The sequence below is a fragment of the Sminthopsis crassicaudata genome, chromosome 2 (assembly GCF_048593235.1).
Source record: "Sminthopsis crassicaudata isolate SCR6 chromosome 2, ASM4859323v1, whole genome shotgun sequence".
In the NCBI taxonomy this organism is placed as follows: domain Eukaryota; kingdom Metazoa; phylum Chordata; class Mammalia; order Dasyuromorphia; family Dasyuridae; genus Sminthopsis; species Sminthopsis crassicaudata.
In genome coordinates this window covers 290,705,425-290,717,568 of record NC_133618.1, presented here as the reverse complement: position 1 = coordinate 290,717,568, position 12,144 = coordinate 290,705,425, and the positions used below count along the sequence as shown (strand labels likewise).

The window sequence follows — 12,144 nt, the reverse complement described above, 5'->3', positions numbered from 1 at the left end:
AGTACGCAAATATGGAGGAAGAGGTAGAGGAGTAAGCATTATATGAATTTACTTATGAAAATAAAGAATAGTTTAATAGATATACATATACCTACATATCCATCCATACAGATAATGACATTAAAAAAAATAACATCTAAAGGGAAATAGATAAGAACAAAAAAGAAGAGAGGGAAATATAAGAAAAAGAATATACTGGAAGAAGGTTAATCATAAAGGGAGTGTTAGAAAGAAATTATGAAAAATATTCTTTTTTAAAAACATATTTTTCCTAAGCTGAGCCTTGAAGAAGTTGAAGGGTACTAAGAAAGGATGGTGATGTGAGAGAACATTACAGAGCATGAGGAGTACTATCTATGCAAAGGCCTAGAGTCAGGAATTCAATCTAATTCAAAGTTTAATGAGAAGCTATTGTATACAAAGATTTTTTTTTCTTTTTTTCCTGAGGCTGGGGTTAAGTGACTTGCCCAGAGTCACACAGCTAGGACGCCTTAAGTGTCTGAGGTCAGTTTGAACTCAAGTCCTCCTGACTTCAGGGCTGTTGCTCTCTCCATTGAGCCGTCTAGCTGCCCCCTGTACAAAAACTTTTTAGGACACTGGATATAAAGATGGAAAAGACACTGGTCCTGGCCTTCAAGAAGCTTCTCCAATGAGCGAGTGAGGGAAAGGTACAGTGTAACACTTAGAACCAATTCAAGGACAGAGGTACTGAATGCATTGTGAAAAAGTAAGTAGATAGGAAGAGATTAAAAATAAAAAAGATCATTTTGATTATGACAATGAAAAACCTCTGCATTAACAAAATTAATTCAACTAACATTAGAAGGGAAGCAGTCAACAGAGTAGAAACGGTATCAAACATCTCTAATAAGGATCAGACTTAAAGATATAGATACAACTAATAGAAATACAGGACAAGAAATTATTCTCCACTAGATAACTGGTCAAATATATGAATAATTCTCAAAAGAATAGAATACTACAATTAAACAATCATATGAAAGATTGTTCCAAATGTTTACTAATAAAATAAAACAAAAACATATCATTTCCAGAAAATTAACAAAGTTCTTATGAGAAAAGTCAGTATCAGAGAGCTTCTAGATAATAATCATGTTATTTGTAGAGCTGTGAATTTGTATAACCATTCTGAAAACAATTTGGAACTATTCAAAAAAGTAACTAAACTAAACTGCCCATAAGTGTATACAGTCTAAGGTCAATGACAAAGGAAGGCCCTACATACATGAAAATATTGATGACAGCACTTTTGTTGGGAAAAGAGTACAGGAAACAAAGTAGATGCCCATCAACTGGAGAATGGCTAAGGAAATTATGGCACAAGTATAAGACCAAAAAAAAAAAATTCTGGAGCAGAAGAACCAACAAAAAGATGGCATAAAACAATTTCCCAGTTCAAGATAACTTAAAAGATCAAAAGGTAAGGTCTGTCTCACAGGGTGACAAAAGAGGACAGTCCAGCATAAGCCACACAACACAGGCTGGGCCTGAGCAACCCACTCTCCAGAAAGCTAGCAGCAATCATTGGGAAAGTGACTTAACTGGCAATGATGGTTTCCAGAGTTCTCAAGAGTACAGACAATAAAGGGGTTAGATAACTGGTAAGAAGATTACAGGGGACACTTTGATGAAGGACTCTATTCAATAGTTACATAGTTCCATGGCAAGAACACACTCTAGCACACTACAACAGGACCACTGGTCACAATTTCAGGGAATAAAAGAGTTCTTGTAGTTGCTCATGTACCAGCATACAGGCCAGGAGAGTAATTACCATAAGTCTCCTTAGATCATATTATTTGAAAAGACAGAAAACTTACAGAATCCCCACAATTATCTCTGAAAACAATAGGACCAAAAATCTGAATCTTGAAGCATCCCAGAAACAGATCACAACTTTAACATAAACTTCAAACTCAAAAAATAAGGAAACAACAAAAAAAGAATCTGACCCCAAAAGTTACTATGGTGACAGGGAAAGTAAAAATAACACATTAAGAAAAAGACAATAAAGTCTAAACAGCTACATACTAAGCCTCAAAGAAAACTATGATTTGGCCTCAGACCCAAAATGAACTTCTGAAAGAGCTCAAAAAGGATTTTAAAAATCAAATAAGAGAAGTGGAAGGAAAAATGGGAAAAGAAATTAGAGTGATGAAAGAATATTATGAAAAAAAGACAACTGTTTGGTAAAGGAAAAATACAAAAATAAAAATACTAAAGGAAATAAAACCTTAAAAATGATTTTTAAAAGAGGCACAAAAATCAATTAAAGGAAGATTACTTTAAAAAGCACAATTGGCCAAATGGAAAAGGAAGTACAACAGCTCACTGAAAAAAAAATATTTTTAATTAGAATTAGGCAAGTAGAAACTAATGATTCAATGAAATACAAAGAAACAATAAAACAAAACCAAAAGATTGGAAAAATAGAAAGCATGAAATATCTCATTGGAAAAACAACTAACCTTGAAAAGAGACTGAGGAGAGATAACTTAAGAATTACTGAACTACCTGAAAGCCATGATTCAAAAAATGTAGTCTGGACATCATATTTCAAGAAATTATTAAGAAAACCTATTCTTGAAGGTAGAGTCAAGATGGCAGAGTAAATGCAGGAACCCACCTAAGCTCTCCCCCAAAATCCTCTATATACATTTAAATAATGACTTTAAACAAATTGTACAGCAGCAGAACCAACAAAAAAATGGAGTGAAACGATTTTCCAGCCCAGGACAACTTTAAATCTGGTAGGAAAGGTCTGTCACACCAGGGTGAGAATGGAGCAGTCTAACATGGGCCACACCAGCACAGGTCCAGCCCCAATAAACCATGAGCAGGACTTGGGAGCCACTGAATCAGCAGTGGCAATGGCTGTTTCTGGAGTTCTCAGCCCACAGACTATAAGCAAATGGGATCTTTGGTCAAAAGCAGCTCTTTTCTGGGGACAAAAAATTGGAAATTGAGGGGATAGTCATCAATTGGGGAATGACTAAATAAATTCTTGTGTGTAATTATGATGGAATCCTATTATGCTATAAGAAATAATGAGCAATCAGATTTCAGAAAAGCCTATAAAGCCTTCCACAAAATTATACAAACTTAAATGTACTGTGTAAAAAGTATCAGCAATATTGGAAAATAACTAGCTGTGAATGAATGACATAAGTATTCTCAGCAATACAATGATCTAAGACAACTCTGAATAAATTATGGTGAAAAATATTATCCATACCCAGAGGAAAAAATTGATGATATCTGACTGCAGATCAAAACATAACATTTTTTACTTAATTTTTCTTGAAGGTTTCCTTTTGGTCTATGTTTTCTTTCATAACATTATTATTATAGAAATGTTTTATATAACTACAAATGTATAACCTATACTAAATTGCTTCCATTTTCAAGGAAGGGATTTGAGAGGAAGGAGAAGTCAGAATCTAGAATTTCAAGTTTAAAAAAAAAAGAATGTTACAATTGTTTTTATATGTCACTAAAGAAAAACAAAATACTAAGAAAAAAAAAGAAAAAATAAAGTTACCTTTGATGTTTACCATCAGTAATAATTTGCCTAACAAATCCCATTTCTTAAATTAACAACTTTATTGTTTTCTCCTGAAAAGAAAATGCCCTAATATTCTATAGTCAGATAATAAAATAGAAATTAAAAGAATCCACCATTCACCTCTTGATAGAATTCTTAAAATGATTCCTGAGGCCCCAGGTCGAGAAGAAGATATTGCAAACAACCATTCAAATATCTTAGAGCTACACTCAGGATAAAACAAGATTTAATAGCTTCTACATTAAAGGATCAGAGGACTTAGAATATGATATTCTAGAGGACAAAGCACACATAAAGAAAAAGTATCATCTTAGGGGGAAAAATAAAAATTTAGTGAAATAGAGAATTTTCAAGCATTCCTTATGAAAAGATCAAAACTGAATAGAAAAAAATTTACTTTCAAATACAATATTCAAGATAAGCATAAAAAGGTGAAGATGGAAAAAGAAATCATAAAAGAGTCAATAAGTTTAAACTGTTTATATTCCTATATCAGAAGATGATTCTTATAACCCCTAAAAACCTTATCATTATTACAATAATTAGTACTATACATAGACAGAAGGCATGGGTACAATTTGATTGTGCTGGGGCATCTTAAAAATAAAATTATGGTGTCAGAAAGAGGGATTCATTGAGAGAAAGAGGAAGGGAGACAAAGAATGGGTTAAATTATTTCACATAAAAAAGGTTTTAAAAATAGCTTTCAAAGTGGAAAGATAGGGAGTGATGAACACACTTAAGCTTTATTGTCATAAGAATTGGCTCAAAGAGAGAATAACACATACACTCAATTGCCTATAGAAATCTTAGTTTACACAGAAGAAAGACGGGAATGGTATTAGAGAGGCAAGGATTGATTAAAAAGAAAAGCAGATTGGGGAGAAATTAATTAGAAGTAAAACAATAATTTAAGAAGAAGGTTAGAGAAGAGAAGGAAAGGATAAAAAGGAAAAATATAAAGGGAAAAACACAATAATCATAACTGGAAAATTCTTATATCAAGTTTTTCTGATAAATATCTCATTTCTCAAATATATAGAGAATTATGTCAAATTTATAAGAATTATAAGTCATTCACCAATTGATAAGGGTCAAAGAAAACAAACAGGAAATTTTCAGAAGAAATCAGTCATATGGAGGAAAAAATACTCTAGTCACTATTAGAGCAATGCAAATTAAAATTATTTTGAGGTATCACTTCAGACTTAGTGAATTGGCTAATATAAGAAGAAAAAAATTACATGTTGGAGAGGATGTGGGAAAATTGGGCACTATTACAATGCTGGTAGAGTTGTGAAATGATCTAACCATTCTGAAAGCAATTTGGAACTATGCCAAAAGAGGTAGAAAACCAAGCATACCATTTGACCCAATAATACCACTACTAGGTATCTTACAGAATTTTTTTTAAAAAGGAAAATGACCTATATGTACAAATACTTATAGAAGGTCTTTGGTGGTGGCAAAGAAGAAAAATTGAGAGGATGCTCATCATTTGAGGAATAACTGAATAAGTTGTGGTATGTGACTGTAAAATGATCAACAGACAGATTTCAGAAAAACGCAGAAAGACTTAAAAAGAATCAATGCTGAGTAAAGTGAGCATAACCAGGAGAAAACTGCACATAATAACTTTATGTAAGGAAATAATACATTTAGCTCTCTGCAATACAGTGATCAGAAATTGAATGCAGATAGTAGCATACTATTTTCATTTATTTTGTTTTTTGTTTCTCAGGTTTCTTCCCATTTGTTCTGATTTTTCTTTCACAACAAGATTAATAAGGAAAATTTTTAAATAATTACTCTATATTATATATCATAATCTGTATCAGAGTGATGTCCTGGAAAGGGGAAGAGAATAGAGGGAGACAAGTTTGGAATTCCAAACCTTACAAAAATGAATGTTGAAAACTTTCTTTACATGTAATTGGAAAAAATCAAACACTAGTAAGTGGTTTTTAAAAAGAAAGAAAAAGAAGTAATAAACAGATTGATTTCAGAAATAACCTGGGAAGACTTACATAAATTGATGCAAAGTAGCAGAACTAGAAGAACAGTATACACAATTTTAATAATATTGTACAAGGATCAACTATGAATGATTTAGCTTTCCAAACAATACAATCCAAGACTACTTCAAAAGATTTTTAATGAAAAGTGCTATCCATTTTTCCAGAGGAAAAAAAAACAGTGGAATTTGAATGCAAATTGAAGCATCCTTTTTGACTTTATTTTTCTTGGGTTTTTGTTTTTCAGTTTCTGTTTTCTTTCAAAATATGACTAATATGGAAATGTGTTTTGTATGAATACATATGTATAACCTATATCAAATTGATTGCTTTTTCAATAAGGGAGGAAGGGAAAAAAGGAGGGGATTTAGAATTCAATTTTTTTAATTAATGTTAAAAACTGTTTTCATATGCAATTAGAGAAAAAATAAAATATGTTAATGTGGTACATGAATGTAACGGAATATTATTATACTATAAAAATGATAAACATTGTGAATAGAAAGAAATGTGGGATGACATGAATTGATGCAAAGGCAGAACTAGAAAAATAATATATAAGATAATTATAATAATGTAAGTGGAAAGAACAATAATAACAAAATAATCAAAGCTGAATGTTGTGATTTATAATAAGCAAATCTGGCCCCAAAGAGAAGATACCTTTCCCTCCTCCTTTGTATAAGAAGGGGAACATTGATGTGAAATATATATGTATCAGGACTTCTTAAACTTTTTCTATCATGACCTCTTTTCATCCAAGAAATTTTTATATGACCCCAGATACATAGGTACATAAAATGAGCATACATATCAAACATTTATTGATAATAAATCATGATTTAGTGACACCTACATTGTTACAAGTTACTCCATATGGAGTCACAAACCATAGTTTAAGAAGCTGAAATATGACATATATATATATATATATATATATATATAAACATAATGTTAAACTTTTTGATATGTTCTTTAGTTTTATGGAACTTTTTTTCTTCCTCTTTTTTCATTCATTATAAAGAATAGCTCTCTGGGAGGAAGAAAAGAAGGAAAAAAGTAGAGAATATACATGATATTAAAAACAAAAGATACCAATATAATTAGGGGAGGGGATTTAAAAACAAAATGAATGGGAAAAAGTGAAAAAGATGACATCCTAACAATTCCAGATTTCAAACTGTCTGTCCCACATGGCAGTAATCATCAGAACGGTTTGATATTGATTTAAAAATAGAAACTTTGATCAATGGAATAAAGTATACAAAACTAATCAGAAGTAAGCAAATCTAGAAACATAGTAGTTGGCAAATCCAGGAATTACAACTACTGGAATAGTGATTCAGTATCTAATAAATACAAATGGAAAAATTAGTAAGTAGTACAGCAGATATTGGGTTTAGACTAACATCTCATACAATATACCACAATATGATCCAAATAAATACCATGACCTAGTTATAAGTGAATATATCACAAACAAATTAAAAGAGATTGAAAAGAGATATCCTTCATAACAACGTACAGAAAACATTATTGAGCAAAATGGAATAGAGTGATTCACAGACAATAAAAGAGAGAATGTGCTTATATAAAATAAAAAAGCTTTCACACAAATTATTAATTGAACTAGAAAAAATGCAGTTAACTAAAGGGAAAAAATCTTTATAACAAAATTCTCTGATTAAGGTCCTTTATCCAAGATGAACAGTGATTGATATAATATGTAAAAATTAAAAAATATTAAAAATATTCTCCAATATATAAATGGTGAAAGGATATGACCATGCAACTCTGAAAAGAAGAAAGGTAGCTATCATGAATTGTGTGGGGAAAAATGTACAAACCTGCAATTATGAAAGAAATTAAAATTAAAACAAGTTTGTAGTTCTACCTTATATCTATCAAAGGATAGTAAAGGAAAATTATAATAGTTGGAGGGTCTATAAAAGTTGGAGGGAGCAGCTAGGTAGCACAGTGGATAGAGCACCAGCCCTGAAGTCAGGAGGACCTAAGTTCAAGTCTGGTCTCAGACACTTAACACTTCCTAGCTGTGTGACCCTGGGCAAGTCACTTATCCCCAATTGCTTCAGCAAAAATAAATAAAGAAATTAATTAAAGAAAATAAAAGAAGAAGAAGAAACCCCAAAAATAAAAGATGGAGAGAAAAGGACTAATTTGTGTAAAATATTTATAGCAAGAGTTTGAGAACAATTTGTATGATGACAATATTGTAAAGTAAAATAACTTCTGAAAGACTTTTAATGACTATGATGAGAGCAATGGCTAACCATGACTCCAAAAGATAATGGTAAATTATGCTTTCCAATTCTTGGCATAAAAGGTAATGGATTAAAGTTGCAGAGTAAGATATTTTCAGGCATAGCCAATGAGTAAATTTCTATTGAATGGCTATACTTATTTTTCAAAAGACTTTCATTTGAGGAAGACTGGTTAGAGTTGGATAAAAAGTAGGGAGCTTACTAAGAGCGATACTTTAAAAAAAAAAAAAAAGGCAGAAAAGACAAGTGTGTTAATGAATATTTAAAAACATAAACAAAAGAATGAAAGCAAGTTCAGAGGGGACACAAAGAAGCAGGTTTGGAATTACCATGTTAAATTTAAAATCTTAAAAACCTAAGTTATTCATTGTGAAGATTGATGATATAATATTCTGTCTTCTTTTTCTGTTCTTTGTTAGGCAAATTATTCGTATTTTGAATTGATTTTCTTAAGTTCATAATAAAAATGAAAGTGTTTAAAGAAAAAGGTAACACTGATCAAAAAATAAAACTTACCTGAGGCATTGACAGGGTAAATGACTTTTCACATGGTCATACAGTTAGTAGGTTTCATGTTTTCAGATTTAAGGCAAGGAGAACCTATAAAGGCCATCCAGTCTCATTTTACAAATGAGGAAAGTGAAGCCAAAAAGACTAAATGACTTGCCTAAAATCACAAATATTAGATTGTAAACCTTAAATTTAAACCCAGATGCACTGACTCCAACCTCAGCACTCTTCTCTCAGAGACAGGACTTGAACCTAACTTCCACACTAATACTCTTGCATGTAAAAAGCTGACTTTCCACCTGTAAAATAAGAGACTTCACAAAGCAGTTGTAAATGTCTTATACAATAATTCATTTGTACCTTGTACTATTATATATTAGTTATATACCTTGTTAATAACAAATATTTAGATAACATCATAATATGTTTTATATATATATGTATGTAGACATTTACATATATACACATACATATCGATTATCTCATTCAATCTTCACAACAATTCTATGAAATAGGTGCTATTGGTATTCCCATTTTCCAGAAGAGAAAACGGGGGCTTAACCAAGTGCCTACGATATGCCAAGCACTAGACTAAGCACTGAGGATGGAAAGAGAGGTTAAAAACAGTACCTGCTCTCAAGGAGCTCATAGTCTAAAGAGGGAAACAACATACAAACAAATATATACAAACTGTATACAGGATAAAGTAAAATAATCAACAGATGGAAAGCACCACATTAAAAAAAGATTAGGAAATGTTTCCTATAGAAAGTGAGATTTTAGCTGGACCATGAGGAAAGCCAGAGAAGCCAGGAGGCAAGAATGAAGAGGGAGGGCATTCCAGGCACAGGGGACAGCCAACGAAAATGTACAAGAGATAGAATGTCTTGGTCAAGGAACAACAAGAATACCAGTGTCATAGTGTCACATAGCTTATGATAGGTAAGGGGTGGACTATAAGATGTAAAATAAAGTGGAAATATAATAGGGGAGGGAAAGAGAAGGGCTTTGAATACCTCTGAATTAGACAATAAGCTCCATGAAAGCAGGAATCATGCTTGCCTAAATCTCTATGGACATTTTTTGTGGTCATTTTTCATTACTGGGTTGACATTACTGGGTTTCTTGCTTTGTTATGAAATGTAATAATTTTTCAAAAAATCTTCTGAATTGAAATGAATTTTAATTGAAGATCAAGTAATCTATTATATGTAATAGTGTGTTGTAAGCTATAAGGTACTAACATCTTCAGAGTGTTTACTGTAATAAGATAGACCTTTAGAGCTATTGCCTTTCCTTGGTTGCTTACCACTAGCCGGCTTTCTTCTTTGGGAGCCAGTCGTTCTAGGAGGTCACATCCCAGCTGATAGCAAAGGATGCTTGACTGACACAAGTGGCACTCAATAGCTCTTTCATCCTTCTGACAAGTATGAGAACCACCCCAAGGGGCTTGGAAGACATTATTTATAATGGAAATGATGTCCTTAGACAGACTGTTTTCTAAGCCCATGGTAATTCCATCATCTTGCAACTCCATCTGTAGGATACAAGAGGAAAGGAAGGAATTTTGTGACTTTTTTTGTTTAATGATTTTTGTACACACCTCCCCCAAAATAGCCTTCACCCTTTGATATTGTTTAATCTTTATTCAAAGATCAAACATATAACTATCTATGGTAGATTAATATTGTTCTTTTCCATAACTACTGATTTGAGGATTTGTAGTAATATAATACCAAAACAATGTGTAACTAAGAGTAGTGACAAAGAATTTTTTAATAAACAAACAAATCCCACTCCATCACTGAAGTGACCCTGGAATCTTGGAAACTATTCTACTGGAATATAAGCTCTAATAGTTCCTACCCAGCTAGAAAGATTTGCATGTAGAATCAGTAACAAACTGGGTCACCTGAAGAACAGCCGCCTAGTTCAGGGTGAGAGACTTTTTACTGGAAGATTAGCTAATAGTGAAAACTACGAAATTCATAAACACCTAGTACTAATACAGGATAATTAGGGGGTAAAGGAATGAAGAGAGAGAGTCTACCCACATGGATGATGAAATCACCAAACCTTAAAATTCAGAAGTATTACACAGAGCAAATCACAAGCATTTAAAGAAGCATCATCCTAATAAGTCACCAGTTTGGGAGGTTCGTTTTCCAATACCCTCCTTTTACTGAAGGGAGAGGCTCAGAGAAGTTCATAATTTATTTCAATGATGCTGCTATTGCTTCAAATACTTTTGGAGATCCCCTCTTGAAAACAATTCAGAGTGTGAGATCAGGTCTCGGTAAATAACATGCAGAAGATTTGATTTGTTTTGCTTGGCCTCAGAAACACCCAATGGGGAACAGTGTGACAAATTGCAGTTCAACAATGGAAGAATTTCTAACAATTATAATCAAATAAACTTTTTTCTGAGATAGTGAGATCTTGGCCAAATAAAGTGTTTAAATAAGCACAGTATTTGAACAGTTCAAGAAAAACAAATACTTGTCAGGGATACTATATAAAGAATTTAGGAATTAAAGGTTAGCCTATATAATCTCCAAGACCTCTTTAAACTTTATAAGTCTATGACTTTATGATGATAAAATGAATAAAAAAAGAAATAAACTAAAGGAAAGCTTTTGTTTCAAGTACCTGCTTCAGGAGAAGATCAAACATGAGAATGAAACAATTCAGATTCATTTCATCATCTTCACAATCAAAGTCAATAGTCCTTCCTCCTGGGTGTCCAAAGTTCTTGAAAGGGCTCCGAAATGGACTGCGCATGGGACTTCGAAGAGGGCTCTGGAAAGGACTGGGAAATGGGCTTAACATATGATGCTGAACTCGGCGACCAGGGTCAGAGGCAACACTCACCTGTGGGAAAGAATTTTGAAACTTCATTGAGTAAACTCAGCTAGTTTTGTGACAAGAGTAATGAGACTGGAGGCAAAGGTCCTAGCAAGCCTCAGGTCCCAACTCAACAAAAGAGACTAGTTCTGTGACCTCAAACAATTAACTTTTGAGTTACTTATGAGTAACTTTTTGAGCCTCAGTTTCTTCATCTAAAATACTGATAATAATTCACGTACTTCCTACTTCCTAGGATTTTGTGAGGTGTTTTGTAATACTATACAAATGTGAGCTAATAATAAAAAGCCTTCAAAGATAACACTCTTCCAATTCTCTAATAAACAGAATAAATGTTTCCAAACATCATTCATTTAGAAATTAAGTGAATTGATTCACAACCAATAAAGAGGAAATAAAAGCAATTCCAGCCATATGCCAATAAAAGTGACACTCTAAATGAAATGGATGATTATTTACAAAAATATAAATAGCCCAGATTAACAGAACAAGAAACAGACTTCAATAACTCTTATCTTAAAAATTTTTTGAACAAGCCATGAATGAGCTCCCTAAAGGAAAAAAAAAAAGACCAAATGAATTTACATATGAATTGTATCAAATATTTAAATTCCAGCATTACATAAATTATTTTTTTAAATAAGTAAAGAATCATCCTTCTACTTCTAAGTTAAGTAAGCAATAGCCTAATACCTCTTCTCTCCCACACTTTCTTTCAGAGTCTCCCAAACATTGAGTGAGCTCTGGCAATGCATGTGTCAACTTCATTATCTATGTGTACATTCCTAGAAAAGTATACTGTGAAGGTTGGTGAATTCAAAATTTCTCCATTTGCTATCACCAATAGTTCCATATATAGATGGTATGCTGCTAGATGGTGGAAAAC

General features: G+C 32.4%; 1 protein-coding gene across 13 annotated transcripts in view; it reads right to left on the bottom strand.

The window, feature by feature from the left end:
- Window positions 1-12,144, bottom strand: part of UNC79 (unc-79 homolog, NALCN channel complex subunit) — a 318,327-nt gene that overhangs the window by 166,730 nt on the left and 139,453 nt on the right. For all 13 annotated transcript variants that reach the window (XM_074289679.1, XM_074289683.1, XM_074289680.1 and 10 more), the window contains 2 exons: window positions 11,043-11,264; window positions 9,703-9,930 (listed from right to left, as the gene is read on the bottom strand). In XM_074289679.1, the coding sequence (XP_074145780.1) occupies window positions 9,703-9,930; window positions 11,043-11,264 (450 nt within the window). The remainder of the gene's footprint in view (window positions 1-9,702; window positions 9,931-11,042; window positions 11,265-12,144) is intronic.